General features: G+C 43.5%; 1 protein-coding gene across 1 annotated transcript; it reads left to right on the plus strand.

The window, feature by feature from the left end:
* The first annotated feature begins 1294 nt into the window (after window positions 1–1294).
* Window positions 1295–19474, plus strand: C4H20orf96 (chromosome 4 C20orf96 homolog). Its single transcript, XM_067467069.1, has 11 exons — window positions 1295–1332; window positions 3421–3507; window positions 5108–5210; window positions 8129–8256; window positions 11610–11768; window positions 11880–11979; window positions 12144–12301; window positions 14252–14353; window positions 16193–16279; window positions 17440–17558; window positions 19282–19474. The coding sequence occupies exons 2-11, from the start codon at window positions 3442–3444 to the stop codon at window positions 19340–19342; spliced, it is 1083 nt and encodes a 360-aa protein (XP_067323170.1). The 5' UTR covers window positions 1295–1332; window positions 3421–3441; the 3' UTR covers window positions 19343–19474.
* Window positions 19475–19760: the final 286 nt, after the last annotated feature.

Consider the following 19760-nt stretch of genomic DNA (forward strand, 5'->3'; position numbering starts at 1 on the left):
AAAGGACTGGCTTGACTGTGAAGGAGCTGGGGGTGGCCACGGCTGACAGGGTACTTTGGCCTGGGCTGGTCCATGAGGTCACTAAGAGTCGGACACGGCTGAATGAATAAACAATACAATTGAAAATATGCAAACATTAAAAGAATATTAAATATAAACAGTATTAAACAGAATAAAAACTGTGTTGTCAAAGGCTTTCATGACTGGAATCTTTTTCTGACTGTATGGCCATGTTCCAGAAGCATTCTCTCCTGACATTTATCCCACATCCCTGGGAGGCAATCCTCAGAGGTTGTAAGGTCTATTGGAAACTTGGCCAGTAGGGTTGATATATCTGTGGAATAATGTCCAGGGTGGGAGAAAGAACTCTTGTCTGCTTGAGAAAAGTGTGAATGTTGCAATTGGCCACCTTGATTAGCACTGAATGGCCTTTCAGCTTCAAAGCCTGGCTGGTTGCTGCCTGGGGGACTACATAGGGACCACCAGACGCAGCGTCAAACACGACTCGTGTTTAGTATTTAATGCCCTTAAAAACCACAGCAAGTTACAGATGATTTTAATCAAGGAAAATAAAAATAAATCAATATAAATATAAATATTATTTTATATTTATATTTTTATATAATATTATATATTTTATATTTATATTTTTATATAATATTATATATTTTATATTGATATAAAATGAAATATATAAAATATATAAAATCCTAAATCCAAGATATTTCTGATATTTTGCATAAATGAGGCTTAGGAAGCAAGACACCATTGCAGAAAAGACAAAGAGGAAGTACGCATGCGCCATTGTTTTGTGGCTCTTCCATCAGACTGGGCGTGCGGGGAGAAGACTGAGCACAAAGGTGCGCATGCGCAGCCTTGGTCTGCCTCCACTAGGAGAATGGGAGGAGTCAGAACTAAGGCGACTGAACACAAAGATGCGCATGCGCAGCCTTGGTCTGCCTCCACTAGGAGAATGAGTGGAATCAGAACTAAGGCCCCGCCCACTTACCAACAAGGGATTATCTACAAACTACCTCAAAATCAGAAACTGGAAATACCTCACTCGTGGGCCGAGGAAGGAATAAAATGACTAAAGACAACAAGAGGATTCTAAATATTTATGTTTCAGAACGGAAACCTAAGAAGCTAGGTTGATTCAGGATGCTTTGCGTTTTGATCTCGTGAAGGACTTTTGAGACGGACCCTAACGTCACAAGAACCCCGCAGCCATGTTGGCTTCCGACGGTCACCATGGAAACGACGGGCCTTCGGGGGTTGCTAGGAGACGGAGGGACGCGAGGGGAAAAAAAGAGGTGGCTACGACACTGCCTGGTAAAATAGTAGTAGAACTATTGTTTGCTATAGTTATGGCTTCTTTACTGTTTGAAGCGAGTGTGGATGTTGCAATTAGCCATCTTGATTAGCATTGAGTAGCCTTGCGGCTGCAAAGTCAATCACTGAGGGTATCCGCATAGAGGTGGCCTGGCTATTGTTGCCTGGAGGCACCCTCTGAGGAATTCTTGTTTGTTTGCATTGTTTTGAAGGCATTTCTATGTTGCAATTAGCCATCTTGATTAGCACTGAGTAGCCTTGCGGCTGCAAAGTCAATCAGTGAGGGTATCCGCATAGAGGTGGCCTGGCTATTGTTGCCTGGAGGCACCCTCTGTGGAATTCTTGTTTGTTTGCATTGTTTTGAAGGCATTTCTATGTTGCAATTAGCCATCTTGATTAGCACTGAGTAGCCTTGCGGCTGCAAAGTCAATCAGTGAGGGTATCTGCATAGAGGTGGCCTGGCTATTGTTGCCTGGAGGCACCCTCTGTGGAATTCTTGTTTGTTTGCATTGTTTTGAAGGCATTTCTATGTTGCAATTAGCCATCTTGATTAGCACTGAGTAGCCTTGCGGCTGCAAAGTCAATCAGTGAGGGTATCCGCATAGAGGTGGCCTGGCTATTGTTGCCTGGAGGCACCCTCTGTGGAATTCTTGTTTGTTTGCATTGTTTTGAAGGCATTTTATGTTGCAATTAGCCATCTTGATTAGCATTGAGTAGCATTGCGGCTGCAAAGTCAATCAGTGAGGGTATCCGCATAGAGGTGGCCTGGCTATTGTTGCCTGGAGGCACCCTCTGAGGAATTCTTGTTTGTTTGCATTGTTTTGAAGGCATTTCTATGTTGCAATTAGCCATCTTGATTAGCACTGAGTAGCCTTGCGGCTGCAAAGTCAATCAGTGAGGGTATCCGCATAGAGGTGGCCTGGCTATTGTTGCCTGGAGGCACCCTCTGTGGAATTCTTGTTTGTTTGCATTGTTTTGAAGGCATTTCTATGTTGCAATTAGCCATCTTGATTAGCACTGAGTAGCCTTGCGGCTGCAAAGTCAATCAGTGAGGGTATCTGCATAGAGGTGGCCTGGCTATTGTTGCCTGGAGGCACCCTCTGTGGAATTCTTGTTTGTTTGCATTGTTTTGAAGGCATTTCTATGTTGCAATTAGCCATCTTGATTAGCACTGAGTAGCCTTGCGGCTGCAAAGTCAATCAGTGAGGGTATCCGCATAGAGGTGGCCTGGCTATTGTTGCCTGGAGGCACCCTCTGTGGAATTCTTGTTTGTTTGCATTGTTTTGAAGGCATTTTATGTTGCAATTAGCCATCTTGATTAGCATTGAGTAGCATTGCGGCTGCAAAGTCAATCAGTGAGGGTATCCGCATAGAGGTGGCCTGGCTATTGTTGCCTGGAGGCACCCTCTCTGGAATTCTTGTTTGTTTGCATTGTTTTGAAGGCATTTCTATGTTGCAATTAGCCATCTTGATTAGCACTGAGTAGCCTTGCGGCTGCAAAGTCAATCAGTGAGGGTATCCGCATAGAGGTGGCCTGGCTATTGTTGCCTGGAGGCACCCTCTGTGGAATTCTTGTTTGTTTGCATTGTTTTGAAGGCATTTTTATGTTGCAATTAGCCATCTTGATTAGCATTGAGTAGCCTTCCGGCTGCAAAGTCAATCAGTGAGGGTATCCGCATAGAGGTGGCCTGGCTATTGTTGCCTGGAGGCACCCTCTGTGGAATTCTTGTTTGTTTGCATTGTTTTGAAGGCATTTATATGTTGCAATTAGCCATCTTGATTAGCACTGAGGAGCCTTGCGGCTGCAAAGTCAATCAGTGAGGGTATCCGCATAGAGGTGGCCTGGCTATTGTTGCCTGGAGGCACCCTCTGTGGAATTCTTGTTTGTTTGCATTGTTTTGAAGGCATTTTTATGTTGCAATTAGCCATCTTGATTAGCATTGAGTAGCCTTGCGGCTGCAAAGTCATTCAGTGATGGTATCTGCATAGAGGTGGCCTGGCTATTGTTGCCTGGAGGCACCCTCTGTGGAATTTGCATTGTTTTGAAGGCATTTTCCCCCCTTCTGTTTGCATGTGCTCTCTTTGCAGCATCTCTTCCTGGCTTCAAAGATGTCTGCTGGGAATCCATATTCGAATATCCTGCCCAAGAGCATGCTTAGCAGTTTGAAGAACCCGGTGAGTCCCAGACAGAGAAGATGGCTCTGTAGTACTTAAAGTACAAGGGATTTGGTGTGGTTTCTTTCTTCCTTGACAATGTGGTGGCACTTTCTTTGTGGAAAACCCTACAAATATCCAGTAGGCGCAAATTTAAATACAGGTGGGGTTGGTGGGGAGATAGACCTTGTCGTTTGGGAGTTGTAGTTGCTGGGATGTATAGTTCACCTCACCAACGATAGAATTGGGACAAATTTCCCACACAGAACTCCAATGACCAACAGAAAATACCGGAAGGGTTTGGTGGGCACTGACCTTGAGTTTGGGAGTTGTAGTTGCTGGGATTTATAGTTCTCCCACAACCAAAGAGCAATCTGAACTCCGCGAATGATGGAACTGAACCAAACTTGGCACACAGGACTCCCACGGCCAACAGAAAATACTGAAAGGGTTTGGTGGCCACTGACCTTGAGTTTGGGAGTTGTAGTTCGCCTGCATCCAAAGAGCACTGTGGACTCAAACAATGATGGATCTGGACTAAACTTGGCACAAATACTTAGTATAACCAAATGTGAACGCTAGTGGAATTTGGGGGAAATAGACCTTGACGTTTGGGAGTTGTAGTTGCTGGGATTTATAGTTCTCTTACAGCCAAAGAGCAATCTGAACTCCGCCAATGATGGAATTGAACCAAACTTGGCACACATAACTCCCATGACCAACAGAAAATACTGGAAGAGTTTGGTGGGCATTGACCTTGAGTTTGGGAGTTGTAGTTGCTGGGATTTATAGTTCTCCTACAACCAAAGAGCAATCTGAACTCCGCCAATGATGGAATTGAACCAAACTTGGCACAAAGAACTCCCATGACCAACATGGGCACTGACCTTGAGTTTGGGAGTTGTAGTTCACCTACATCCAGGGAGGACTGCGGACTCAAACAATGATAGATCTGGACCAAACTTGGCATGAGTACTTAGTATACCCAAATGTGAATGCTAGTGGAGTTTGGGGGAAATAGACCTTGACATTTGGGAGTTGTGGTTGCTGGGATTTATAGTTCACGTACAATCAAAGAGCATTCTGAACCCCACCAACGATGGAGTTGGACCAAACTTGCCACACAGAATTCCCATGGCCAACAGAAAATATTGGAAGGGTTTGGTGGGCATTGACCTTGAATTTGGGAGTTGTAGGGAAGGTAAAGGCATTCCATGCAGTCATGCTGGCCACATGACCTTAGAGGTGTCTATGGACAACGCCAGCTCTTCAGCTTATAAATGGGAATGAGCACCACCACCCCGAGTTGGACACGACTAGACTTAATGTCAGGGGGAAACCTTTACCTTTTACTCCCCTGAGTATGATCATCCATATTTGGTGGATTGCCACCATGTTACGAAAATGCTTTACCTCCCTATGAAAGGTTAAGATGGGTGAGTCCAGTGTGACATCCTTTGGTTGGGAGTGTCATCAGAAAGGTAATCAGAAAAGCATTCTAACTTTGCATGTTCTCAGGGGTGCTTTCTTGGTTCCCCCGTTGTGCGTGTCAAGACTAAGGAGTCCATGGAAGATTGCTTGCTTCTTTCCTGGAAACTAATTCCAATTTTGCTGCATTTAGGATTATAGCCCGTGGCAAAGAAAAGCTAGGAAGCAAACGCCACGTCTAGACTTACCACCACTCAATAGATCAGAAGAGAAGAAGGAAGGAAGAAGTAAATCAGGTAAGGGGTGTTAGCTAGAAATGGCACACCACTTCTTGTTATAGAGAAGATACTATTTGATGAACATGTGGGAGATTGATAGTCTTGGAAATAGCAACCTTCTTCAAGCCTCCACTAGTGACTTGTTATGTTTACAATTCAGATTACTTACTGTATTATATATGTGTGTATTGGTATGCAGCTTTCCTTAACTCTGTGTTATTGGAGGGGCTGCAGACCATGTGACCAGATCTGGGACTGTTCAGGACTCAGACTCCATTTTAGATACAGTATGTTTTCTAACGCCAGTAAAAACAGTATATATGTGTATTGGTTTTCAGTTTTCCTTAACTCTATGTTTTTGGAGGGGCTGCAGACCATGTGATCAGATCTGGGACTGTTCAGGACTCAGACTCCATTTTAGATACAGTATGTTTTCTAACGCCAGTAGAAACAGTATATATGTGTATTGGTTTTCAGTTTTCCTTAACTCTATGTTATTGGAGGGGCTGCAGACCATGTGACCAGATCTGGGACTGTTCAGGACTCAGACTCCATTTTAGATACAGTATGTTTTGTAACACCAATAGAAACAGTATATGTGTGTATTGGTTTTCAGTTTTCCTTAACTCTATGTTATTGGAGGGGCTGCAGACCATGTGATCAGATCTGGGACTGTTCAGGACTCAGACTCCATTTTAGATACAGTATGTTTTCTAACGCCAGTAAAAACAGTATATATGTGTATTGGTTTTCAGTTTTCCTTAACTCTATGTTATTGGAGGGGCTGCAGACCATGTGATCAGATCTGGGACTGTTCAGGACTCAGACTCCATTTTAGATACAGTATGTTTTCAAACGCCAATAGAAACAGTATATGTGTGTATTGGTTTGCAGTTTTCCTTAACTCTATGTTATGGGAGGGGCTGCAGACCATGTGATCAGACTTGGGACTGTTCAGGACTCAGACTCCGTTTTAGATACAGTATGTTTTCAAACGCCAGTATGCTTTGAGAACAGTATGCTTAATGCCTTCTTTGCCTCGATCTTCTCACAAAAAGAAAGTCATCTTCAACCTCAGCAAGATAGAATGGATGAGGGATTAGAGGACATCCAACCCCAAATTGGGAAACAAGTCATCCAGGAATACCTGGCCACTCTAATGAGTCCAAGTCCCCTTTCAGGGCCAGATCAACTACGCCCAAGAGTACTGAAGGAACTGGCGGAAGTCATTTCGGAACCATTGGCAACCATCTTTGAGAGTTCTTGGAGAACGGGAGAAGTCCCAGCATATTGGAGGAAGGCCAATGTGGTCCCAATCTTCAAGAAGGGAAAAAAGGATGACCCAAACAACTACCGTCCGGTCAGCCTCACGTCGATACCGGGCAAGATTCTGGAAAAGATTGTCAAGGAAGTGGTCTGCAAACACTTAGAAACAAATGCGGTCATTGCTAATAGTCAACATGGATTTATCAAAAACAAGTCATGCCAGACTCATCTGATCTCTGTCTTCGATAGAGTTACAAGCTGGGTAGATGCGGGGAATGCCGTGGATGTGGCGTGTCTGGATTTCGGGAAGGCCTTCGCAAGGTCCCCCATGACCTGCTGGCAAGGAAACTAGTCCAATGTGGGCGAGGCAAAACTACGGTGAGGTGGATCTGAAATTGGTTAAATGGACGAACCCAGAGGGTGCTCACTAATGCCTCCTCTTCATCCTGGAAAGAAGTGACGAGCGGAGTGCCGCAGGGTTCCGTCCTGGGCCCAGTCCTGTTCAACATCTTTATTAATGACTTAGATGAAGGGCTAGAAGGCATGATCATCAAGTTTGCAGACGACACCAAATTGGGAGGGAGAGCCAATACTCCAGAGAACAGGAGCAGAATTCAAAACGATCTTGACAGATTAGAGAGATGGGCCAAAACTAACAAAATGAAGTTCAACAAGGACAAATGCAAGATACTCCACTTTGGCAGGAAAAACGAAATGCAAAGAGACAGAATGGGGGACAATGCCTGGCTCGAGAGCAGTGCGTGTGAAAAAGATCTTGGAGTCCTCGTGGACAACAAGTTAAACATGAGCCAACAATGTGATGTGGCGGCAAAAAAAGCCAATGGGATTTTGGCCTGCATCAATAGGAGCATAGTGTCTAGATCTAGGGAAGTCATGCTACCCCTCTATTCCACTTTGGTTAGACCACTTTTCCTGGAATATTGTGTCCAATTCTGGGCACCACGATTGAAGAGAGATATTGACAAGCTGGAATGTGTCCAGAGGAGGGCGACTAAAATGATCAAGGGTCTGGAGAACAAGCCCTATGAAGAGTGGCTTAAAGAGCTGGACATGTTTAGCCTGAAGAAGAGAAGGCTGAGAGGAGATATGATAGCCATGTATAAATATGTGAGAGGAAGCCACAGGGAGGAGGGAGCAAGCTTGTTTACTGCTTCCATGAAGATTAGGACAAGGAACAACAATGGCTTCAAACTACAAGAGAGGAGATTCCATCTGAACATGAGGAAGAATTTCCTGACTGTGAGAGCCGTTCAGCAGTGGAACTCTCTGCCCCGGAGTGTGGTGGAGGCTCCTTCTTTGGAAGCTTTTAAACAGAGGCTGGATGGCCATCTGTCAGGGGTCATTTGAATGCAATATTCCTGCTTCTTGGCAGAATGGGGTTGGACTGGATGGCCCATGAGGTCTCTTCCAACTCTTTGATTCTATGATTCTAGGGGCTGGATGGCCATCTGTCAGGGGTGATTTGAATGCAATATTCCTGCTTCTTGGCAGAATGGGGTTGGTCCGGATGGCCCATGAGTGATATGTCATCTTTTTCTTGCCTGGGAGCAGGAGGGCTTTGTTTCCATGCCTTGCTTTCTCCTCTGTTACTTTGCACACAAACTGGAAACTGGGCTTTTTGCAAAGGCATAATGTTTGTTTTCTTCTAGTGAGCGAAAGAAGCCCAGTCTTTGGCTTGAAGATGCCGCTCCCCGTGAAACAGAGGGTCCATTTCTCACAGGCCATGGCAAAGGAAATGAAGTTGGCAAAGAGCTTGGAGAACATCAAAATTTTGCAGGTGCACCAAAGCTTTGTTCTGGGATTCATCAGTGTTGATGCTATTGATACGGAAACACCTTTTTACAAATCTCCGAGACCGAAGGTTGTTTATTAGTGTCAACCAATCTGCAATTATCTGGAATGTTTACGTTCATTTTTGAATAGTTGGGCCTTTAGCTTGACAACCACAGCACTGGTTAAACAGGTGGTTTAACATCAACACTTTTAGAAGTATCTCAAACACAGGCAGGTTAGAAAATTTAATATAAGAGAATGAACAGCAGGTGGTTGTATTTCCTTTACGTTATTTATTCCAACATGATTACATATATTATTTGGGAGAATCATTGTATCCACATGGGTATCTTGCTATCCATGCATGTTTTTGTTTGTGTACAGACATTTTTAGTGTAGGCACATTAGTTTCTAGGATATTTTAGTATCCATAGAGTGAACATTTATATTATATCTGAACCTGTATTTTAATTCAGAGTATAAAATGTATAAAATATATAATGCAGCCTATTGGATTACAGGCTTAAGGAGGACCAGTACAGTTCTTGATATTGGGTGCTCCTTTAGTTTTATTTTGGTGTCTTGTAGATAATACACACACACACACACATATAATATCTACTAGCTGCCCCCTGCCATATGTTGTTGTGGCCCACTCTGTGTATATGTGTTTTGTGTGTGTATATATTTGTGTATATGTGTGTTTGCGTATATATGTGTGTGTGTGTGTGGTTTTGCATGTGCGTTGTAATTTATTTTTCGTTTTTTGGCTTTTTAAGCCTTTTCTGCTATGTTTTCCAGTGTTTTTATGAGTGATGGTGACTTGTTGGCCTGTTTGGTGTCTTGTGTCCAAATTTGGTGTCAATTCGTCCAGTGGTCTTTGGGTTATGTTAATCCCACCAACTGTTGCATCCCAGTTCAAGAAACAAGACCATAAGATTAAATCCACCACTCTGGACTGTAGGAAAAGCAATCCTTGTTTATTGATGAAAAATTGGTTACAAAAGAAAGGTAAATGCAGAGTAAAAAAGCCACAGAAAACCACAGTAGTCAATAGGATCTCTGAACTTGAACAAAACTTCAAAAGCCACAAAACAATAACCAGGAGTCTGATAGCCTTTTACTAACCATGAACTTGGAAACTATAAGCCTCTGGGATTACTGGCCATGGAACACAGGAATTCTGCCAAGACCAGCCACAGTCCTGAATGTTGCTTGACCTAAAGAAGCACCCGGCAGGGATGCTCTTAAACCAAAGAAGCTATTCTTAGAAACGCCCCTTGACTTTTCTGTTTGGGCCTCTTTCTGCTGAAGGCGTTGTGACCTTCGTACAGACTGAGAAACAAATCTATCTCTGACTATCTGTTCTCTCCGGACCTCGTTATCAAGCCCAGGTGGGGAGATATCACGGCTAACTTCCAAAACATTCTCTTCTAACTGTTGGGTTTCATTTTCATTTCCACTGACCTCTGCATCAACAACAGATTCCACACTGTCAGAGTCAGGGAGAGCTTGCTCAGTTTGAAAAACTATCAGAGAATCCTGTTCACACAGATCAGGATCAGGCTGAACCCCAACACCAACAAACATTACATTTTATATAGATAAGATAGAAGATAGATAGATAGATAGATGTATATGTATTATGCATGGGCAATCCATGGTTTTAAATAGTTTTAAAGTACTTACAAAACTAGAGGGCGCTGGTGCTTTGCTTCTAAAGTGTTGCTAAAGTGCATTGTCGAAGGCTTTCATGGCCGGAATCACTGTGTTGTTGTAGGTTTTTTCGGGCTATATGGCCATGTTCTAGAGACATTATCTCCTGACGTTTTGCCTGCACCTATGGCAATCATTCTCAGAGGTAGTGAGGTAACCTCTAGAACATGGCCATATAGCCCGAAAAAACCTACAACAACTTGTTGCTAAAGTTCTGGTGGTGAAAATTTCAGAACTCTAACAACACTTTCAAAATGTCATTATTTTATTACTGGCAATTTTAATGACAGAACCATTTAGGAGTTGCCATTTATAACAAAATTTTGAAAGTTTTGTTAGAGTTCTGAAATTTTCACCACCAGAACTTTAGCAACATTTTAGAAGCAAAGCACCAACGCCCCCTAGTTTTGTACTTTAGAACCGCTTAGAACCATGGATTGCCCATACCACATTATACATATACATATACATACATACATATATATATATATATATATATATAATTGTTGTTGTTCATTCGTTCAGTCGTCTCCGACTCTTCGTGACCTCATGGACCAGTCCACGCCAGAGCTCCCTGTCGGCCGTCACCACCCCCAGCTCCTTCAAGGTCAGTCCAGTCACTTCAAGGATGCCATCCATCCATCTTGCCCTTGGTCGGCCCTTATATATATATACACACACACATATATATACATACACACACACATATACACACACACAATTAAGAGATTTGATGGGTGGAACTAAAGCCCCTTTTACACTGCTATACAATCCAGTTGATCAAAACCGATAATCTACATTATCTGCTTTGAACTGGATTATATGAGTCTACAGTATCATATAATCCAGTTCAAAGCAGACAATCAGGATTTTATATAGCAGTGTAGAAAGGGCCTACATTTCCTCTGCAACTCACATAAGATGGAGTCTGTGTCTCATATTTTTGAAGACAGCAAAATTTGAAACCCTTTGCTTATGTAAAATTGGGAGTGACGACCCTTCCACACAGCTGGAAAAAAATCCTACATTTTCTGCTTTGAACTAGAATATATGGCAGTGTGGACTCAGGATTGTTCCACACAGCCCTATATCTCAGAATATCAAGGCAGGAAATCCCACAATATCTGTTTTCAACTGGATTATCTGAGTCCACACTCAGATAATGTGGGATTCCATCTGAACATGAGGAAGAGCTTTCTGACTGTGAGAGCCGTTCAGCAGTGGAACTCTCTGCCCTGGAGTGTGGTGGAGACTCCTTCTTTGAAAGCTTTTAAACAGAGGATGGATGGGCATCTGTCAGGGGTGCTTTGAATGCAATATTCCTGCTTCTTGGCAGAATGGGGTTGCACTGGATGGCCCATGAGGTCTCTTCCAACTCTTGGATTCTATGATTCTATGATTTTTTGTCATGATATTCTGGGATGTAGGGCTGTGTGGAAGGGCCCTCAGATAACCCAGTTCAAAGCAGACATTGTGGGATTTTCTGCCTTGATATTCTGGGTTATACGGCGGCGTGAAAGGGCCATGAGAGCGCCAGCCATGGAGCCCAAGCAATTATGGGACAATGTCCTCTTGCAGGACCTGAAGGAATGGAGCAGGGACAGATGAGCCACTATAATAACCTTTTGGAAATATTTCCAGCGGATTTCCAAGAGCCGGAGACACAGCTTGGATGAACTGAAGCACCACTCCAAAGTCCTCTTGAAGAAGAACCTGGGGCTGATGGAGTGGATCAAGGAAATGGATTATGAAAGTGCCAAAGACGCCAGGGATCTCCTCCAGCAGTATGAAATGTTTGGGGTAAGGCTCGGTTTTACAGTTTAGAGCAGGCATAGGCAAACTTGGGCCCTCCAGGTGTTTTGGACTTCAACTTCCACAATTCCTAACAGCCTTTGGCTTTTCTCTCCGCAGACAGTCATCACGACCCTCCGGGACTCGACCCAGAACCAGGTTGGCATCGCAAAAAGGGAACTCATGGAGAAAGAGAAAATAGTGGAGAAGAACATGGGAAGTAAGCAGCATCCCACAAGACCTGGGGCTGAAAGGAAGGGATGGGAAAACAGGTGTTTTTGCCCTTCCTGGGACCATTTGGAGGCATTTTGAGACAATAATAATAATAGTAATTCCATACCTTTATCTTCTTTGCCTTGGTCTTCCCCTTCCTCCCACGACCAGAACTAGATGCGGAGATGGCGCGCATGAACACGAAAGTGCAGTCCCTCCAGGATGAGCTCAATCTCTTGCGGTCCTACATGGACAAGGAGTATCCGGTTAAAGCGGTCCAGATTTCATCTCTGATGCGGAGCATCCGGAACCTGATTGAAGAGCAACAGGTATGGACAGGAGGCTTCTTCCACCTTTCGTTCACTTGCCTTGGGAATTATTTTTTTTTTTTGGAAAAATGATGCTATAACCTTTTGGGAAATGGAAATCTCCATGACCTTTTCGGGGAATGGCATTCACCACCATTTTGGGAAAATCAGGAATCTCCCTGATGGAGTCTGAGTCCTGAACAGTCGCAAATCTGATCACATGGTCTGCAGCCCGTCCCATAACATAGAGTTAAGGAAAACTGCAAACCAATACACACATATAACACTGTACTGTTTCTACTCGCGTTTGAAAACATACTGTATCTAAAATGGAGTCTGAGTCTTGAACAGTCCCAGATCTGATCACATGGTCTGCAGCCCCTCCAATAACATAGAGCTAAGGAAACCTGCAAACCAATACACACATATACAAACTGTACGGTTTCTACTGGCATTTGAAAACATACTGTATCTAAAATAGAGTCTGAGTCCTGAACAGTCACAGATCTGATCACATGGTCTGCAGCCCTTCCAATAACATAGAGTTAAGGAAAACTGCAAACCAATACACACATATACTGTTTCTACTGGTGTTTGAAAACATACTGTATCTAAAATGGAGTCTGAGTCCTGAACAGTCGCAGATCTGATCACATGGTCTGCAGCCCCTCCAATAACATAGAGTTAAGGAAATCTGCAAACCAATACACACATATACAAACTATACTGTTTCTACTGGCGTTTGAAAACATACTGTATCTAAAATGGAGTCTGAATCCTGAACAGTCCCAGATCTGATCACACTGTCTGCATCCCCTCCCATAACATAGAGTTAAGGAAAACTGCAAACCAATACACACATATACTGTTTCTACTGGCATTTGAAAACATACTGTATCTAAAATGGAGTCTGAGTCCTGAACAGTCCCAGATCTGATCACATGGTCTGCAGCCCCTCCCATAATGTAGAGTTAAGGAAAACTGCAAACCAATACACACATATACAAACTGTACTGTTTCTACTGGCATTTGAAAACATACTGTATCTAAAATGGAGTCTGAGTCCTGAACAGTCCCAGATCTGATCACATGGTCTGCAGCCCCTCCAATAACATAGAGTTAAGGAAAACTGAAAACCAATACACACATATACAAACTGTACTGTTTCTACTGGCGTTTGAAAACATATTGTATCTAAAATGGAGTCTGAGTCCTGAACAGTCGCAGATCTGATCACATGGTCTGCAGCCCCTCCCATAATATAGAGTTAAGGAAAACTGCAAACCAATGCGCGCATATACAAACTGTACTGTTTCTACTGATGTTTGAAAACATACTGTATCTAAAATGGAGTCTGAGTCCTGAACAGTCCCAGATCTGATCACATGGTCTGCAGCCCCTCCAATAACAGAGCTAAGGAAACCTGCAAACCAATACACACATATACAAATGGTACTGTTTCTACTGGCATTTGAAAACATACTGTATCTAAAACGGAGTCTGAGTCCTGAACAGTCCCAGTTCTGATCACATGGTCTGCAGCCCCTCCCATAACGTAGAGTTAAGGAAAACTGCAAACCAATGCACGCATATACAAACTGTACTGTTTCTACTGGCGTTTGAAAACATATTGTATCTAAAATGGAGTCTGAGTCCTGAACAGTCCCAGATCTGATCACATGGTCTGCAGCCCCTCCCATAACATAGAGTTAAGGAAAACTGCAAACCAATACACACATATATAATACAGTAAGCAATCTAAATTATATACATAACAAATAACTAGTGGAGGCTTGAAAGTGGTTGCTATTTCCAACAAAAGTTACCTTTGGAACTACAGTATCCATAATCTGCATGCTAACATAAACCCTGGCCAGCCAACTAGAGATTCCAGATACTGCAGTTTAAACAAAAAAAAGGTCTGGACTGCTTTAATGTCTTCTTGCTCCCTTGTATCACTGTCTCTTTCAGGATGAATTGGAGTGTTTTCAGAATTATTCTCGAAAGTCCCTTATGAACTTGTCAGGGAGAGCGTTTGAGCAAGAGGAACATGTGTTTCAGGACATTGCAGAGGTCAGTGAGAATTTTTCCCTCCTTCGAATATTTCTATTTTGATAGCTTTAATAGCACTATGGAACACCATTTTTGTATAAATATTTCCTAATTGGTTCTATCATAAAAAATATGGGGAAAGTTTATGAAATTGCAAAAAAGAAATTGCAGGATATCCTGAAACACATTTTGCAATAGTTTTTAAATGAATATTTTATCATAGAGACTCAACCAATTCAACTTAGTTTGTGACAGCCACAGAAATGAAGTTTCTGGAGCAGAACAACTGTTTCCAAAGTATTTATTTGTCGTGTCAGAGCAACCAGTCCATTATATTACATTTCTAACAGCAAAGCAAACAAACAGACAAATACAAAACTTGTGAGTTTGGTAGTTGGTTAAATGTGCTTTGACCAGTATCTGGCCACTTGGAGTGCCTCTGGTGTTGCTGCAAGAAGGTCCTCCATTGTGCATGTAGCAGGGCTCAGGTTGCATTGCAGTAGGTGGTTAGTGGTTTGCTCTTCTCCACACTCGCATGTCGTGGATTCCACTTTGTGGCCCCATTTCTTGAGGTTGGCTCTGCATCTTGTGGTGCCAGAGAGCAGTCTGTTCAGCGCCTTCCAAGTTGCCCAGTCCTCTGTGTGCCCAGGGGGGAGTCTCTCATTTGGTATTAGCCATTGGTTGAGGTTCTGGGTTTGAGCCTGCCACTTTTGGACTCTCGCTTGCTGAGTGTCTCTGTAGATCTTAGAAAACTATTTCTAGATTTAAGTCGTTGACGCGCTGGCTGATACCCAAACGGGATGAGCTGGAGACGTCTCTGCCTTGGTCCTTTCACTGTTGGCTGCAACTTCCTGGCGGATGTCAGGTGGTGCAATACCGGCTAAGCAGTGTAATTTCTCCAGTGGTGTAGGGCGCAGACACCCTGTGATAATGCGGCATGTCTCATTAAGAGCCACATCTACTGTTTGAGCGTTGTGAGATGTGTTCCACACTGGGCATGCATATTCAGCAGCAGAGTAGCACAGCGCAAGGGCAGATGTCTTCACTGTGTCTGATTGTGATCCCCAGGTTGTGCCAGTCAGCTTTCATATGATATTGTTTCTAGCACCCACTTTTTGCTTGATATTCAGGCAGTGCTTCTTGTAGGTCAGAGCACAGTCCAAGGTGACTCCCAGGTATTTGGGTGCGCTGCAATGCTCCAGTGGGATTCCTTCCCAGGTGATCCTCAGAGCTCGGGATACTTGTCTGTTCTTGAGATGAAAGGCACATGTCTGTGTTTTAGATGGGTTAGGGATCAGCTGGTTTTTCCTGTAATAGGCAGTAAGAGCATCTAGAGCAGTGGTTCTCAACCTGGGGTCCCCAGATGTTTTTGGCCTTCAACTCCCAGAAGTCCTAACAGCTGATAAACTGGCTAGGATTTCTGGCAGTTGTAGGCAAAAAACATCTGGGGACCCCAGGTTGAAAACCACTGACCTAGAGCTTCAGAGACCTTCTGTTCAACCATCTCAAAGCTCCCTGCTTGAGCAGTGATGGCACGATCATCACTCCTCAAAGTGACCTCCCTCCTTTCAGATACTGAAACATGGCTCTTGTGTCCCCTTCTATCCGCCTTCTCTTCTCCAAGCGGAACATTCCCAGCTCCCTAAGCCGATCCTCAGAGGGATTTATGGCTTCCAGACCTTTGATTGTTTTGGTGGCCCTTCTTTGGACACCTTCCAGTTTCTCCATAACCCTCCTTGTATTATGGTGCCCAGAACCAGACACAGCATTATTCCAGGTGCAAAATGAAGTGATGATTCAAGTTCTCTTGATCAGTGTCCAGGTTTCCTTCTTAGGTGCCTTTTCCTCTCTTTTGTGCAGAAGCAACTGATGAAGTACCATGAAGGTCTGACTCAAATGAACAGGAACAACCTGGAGTTGAAAAGACAAATTGCAGTACAGAAGGAGGCAAGGAATTCATCAATAGACTTAGCGAGAAATTGTACCAATTTGGCAACGATTTAACCTAGAAAATGCCTCATAGAAGAGAGGAAGCATGTAAAGAGATCTAGTGACAATACAAGATCTCTACATGTGGATATTCCAGACTAACGTAACTATATTTTTATGGGCAATGGTCCTTCCTCTTTCCATCCAAAGTATGTATGGATATATTGTCGAAGGCTTTCATGGCCAGAAGCACTGGGTTGCTGCGAGTTTTCCGGGATGTCTGGCCATGTTCCAGAAGCATTCTCTCCTGACATTTTGCCCACATTTTACTGCATTTTGTGTTTACTTTGTATTTTTTTGCATTATTATTTTCATTTTATTGCTGTATTTTTATGTTGTATATTTGCTTTGTTGTAATTGTTGGGTTTGGCCTCATATAAGCCACCCCGAGTCCCCTTGGGAAATGGAGGTGGGGTATAAATAAAGTATTATTATTATTATTATTATTATTATTATTATTTCATAGGAATATTATTATTATTTCATCTTTGCTTAAAAAAAAATCTATGAAATCTGGAGCCGCCTTAAATCAACAAGCAACTTTAAGGCATGTTGCTGTTGTTGTCGTATGCCTTCAAGTTGTTGTCAAAGGCTTTCATGGCCGGAATCACTGGGTTGCTGCGAGTTTTCCGGGTTGTCTGGCCATGTTCCAGAAGCATTCTCTCCTGACGTTTTGCCCACATCTATGGCAGCCATCCTCAGAGGTTGTGGGGTCTGTTGGAAATTAGGATAAGTGAGGTTTATATCTCTGTGGAATAATGTCCAGGGTGGGAGAAAGAACTCTTATCTGTTTGAAGCAGTTGTGATAGTTACAATTGGCCACCTTGATTAGCATTGAATGGCCTTGCAGCCGTGTAATTCTTTGCAGTATGTATGCCTTTGAACTGTTTGGGAATAGATCACACAAAAGTATATTACTGTAGTAATTTAACTTAAGATATGACAGTGTAGTAATCTACACCGCCACATCAAATCCAAATGATCTGCTTCGAACTGGATTATATGGCAGTGTAGACTCCTATAATCCAGTTCAAAGCCGATAATCTGGACATGGCTGAATTCACAGGCAGAGGTTTTGGTACTCCTCATTTGCTAATATCTTTTTTCCCCTATTTCAGTTAATTGCTGAGATGGTGAAAGAAGTCAAGGAATTGCACCGGAGCATCATCAAGCTTCACCACTCCACCGGGGATCCGCGAAACGTGATCTTTGCCGACGTCCTGCTCCGCAGACCCAAGTAGGTTTGTTCCTGGGCCTGAGTCTCAAACAGTAGGGCTGGCTTGTGCTTGAAAGCTGGGGCTATGCCTTCTTGGGATAAGACAGGGAAGGCCAGAGTCCCAATACATTTTATAAAGTAGTTTTTTCAGATAATTTTACCCAGCAACCATGTAGAAAACTCTCCAAACACTTGAAAATGTGGCAATTTCCTCCAGCCCGCTCTTAGAAGCACCCAAGGATGCTCAATTCAACCTCATGTACTTCAATTTTCCTCTACAGCAGGCATGGGCCAACTTGGGTCCTCCAGGTGTTTTGGACTTCAACTCCCATAATTCCTAACAGCCATGGTAAAATCCCCAAGACTGGTAACAAAACTTGACTAGGATACTTGGCTTGAAGCTAAGATATTACCAGGAACAAGGCAGAAGCTTCTTACTCCATTCACAAAATTGCTTGATCTGAAACCTAAGAACTTCCTATTCCTAATTAAGGACAGTGTGCTGGTACGGCTGTACCAGGAGCTCCAACTTTATTTGCATTGTATTAAATGTTTGCTTGTAGTCCAAGGTTTCAGGGATTCTGCAGAAAGGTCGCTTCCTTTGGTTGCAGTCGTAGGGCAAGTCACCTGTCCATCGTTAAGTTTTGGTTCCGCCCCTTGTTTGGGGCAATTGGGAAGGGAAGGGAGCCATTTTTAGTTAGTCTCAGCAAGGAAAGCTAATGTAGAGGACGTGTACAAGCTTCTCATGTACAAAAGCTTCAACCCTTAAGACTTTCCGGGGAGAACAGTCTTAAGAGCATCCAAAGATTTCCAAAGATTTCCAGGGAAGCAGCCCTAAAGCTTTGAGGAATTTCAGAGGGTAAACAGTTTGGAAGACCAAAGAACTCCAGCTGGAGAATCTACTGGCCTTACTGGTTGGTCCACTCGGTGCTCGAGACGCAGTTCGACCCGGTATCGGAGCCCACATCAGTAAGGCTTAGATTACAGTCAGCCTGGGAGAAGTTAAAAAGGGATTTTCCTTAAAGTAAAGAAACAGTTATTGAAGACAATTGCCTGTCCCTCGAGGACATGATTAGGAAGCTACCAGTTGCATAAAGGCCTGGAAGCATTTGTTTAACTTTATTGAAGACAAGAGAAGTTTCTGTTTGATTGTTCATTAATAAAGGACTTTGTTATACTTTGTTATACTTCACAAGCCATCTAAAGGCCATTTGTGGTGGAAAATCCTTGAGAACTTCTCTTCAGGGGTCCCTGACTTCCTGCTGGGTTCAAGTTGCACGTCCTATTTTAAAGCCAATTCTTTACAGGCCCAGCATGTGACAGAATAGATAGCAATGCATGAAGGCATTCCGTTGGCCTTGAGGAGCCTGTCTCTGGCTCTCTTTCCCAGGCCTCCCTTTCCCATGGCTTGGCTTGCACCTCAAATTCCTCCTTCGCAGGAGCAGCCTTGATTCTCTGCCCAACCCCCCTGCATCGGGTGAGCTCATGTCCTCCTCCCTTCTCTGCCTGTCAGCTTCTAAAGCAGTTTCATTTTCACACAGAGAATCAACATCTAATTCCAAATCCCCCTCCATTCTCCCAACCGGGGAATCACCATCACGTTCCAACATCCCATCAGTCTGAGCACCTCCAGGAGCATCAGACCCTGCACCTCCAAACCCCTCATCCTCATCATCAGCTGATTGAATTACAACACGTTCTTTTCAAAAGTTGCTTTCATTTCTTCTTTTCCTTTTCCTTCCAGGTGCATGCCGGACATGGATGTCGTTCTTGATATCCCCACAGATGAGGATTTCCCCCTCTAGTTGTCAAGTTCCTTGAAAACATGGGCACAACTTTGGAGACTTTCCTGCTTTGCCAAACAGTGCTGGAAATGCCTCACACCGAGGATGAAATCCTTAAGCCTGCCAACGAAGCCCTGTTGGAATGTAATCTAAGCCTGCCGTCTTTCAGAATTAGATTTTTATTAAAGACAGATTTCTCAGATTAAAGCCACTCAGTTCCTCCAATAATTGTGAATTGTGGCTTTTACTCTCCAGTCTTTTTAAAGATAATTCTTGCCCAGAGGCGGCCCTAGGTAATTTTCAACAGTAAGCAAACAGTATTTTGCCCCCCCCCCCAACCAATCATTGATATGGAGCAAGAACGAGAGGGGCTAGGTGAGGCTCAAGGGCCTGGCCCCTCGGGAAGAGGATCCCCCAGCAGTGAGGCAAGGAAGCCAAG

This window comes from Anolis sagrei, chromosome 4, assembly GCF_037176765.1.
Source record: "Anolis sagrei isolate rAnoSag1 chromosome 4, rAnoSag1.mat, whole genome shotgun sequence".
In the NCBI taxonomy this organism is placed as follows: Eukaryota; Metazoa; Chordata; class Lepidosauria; order Squamata; family Dactyloidae; genus Anolis; species Anolis sagrei.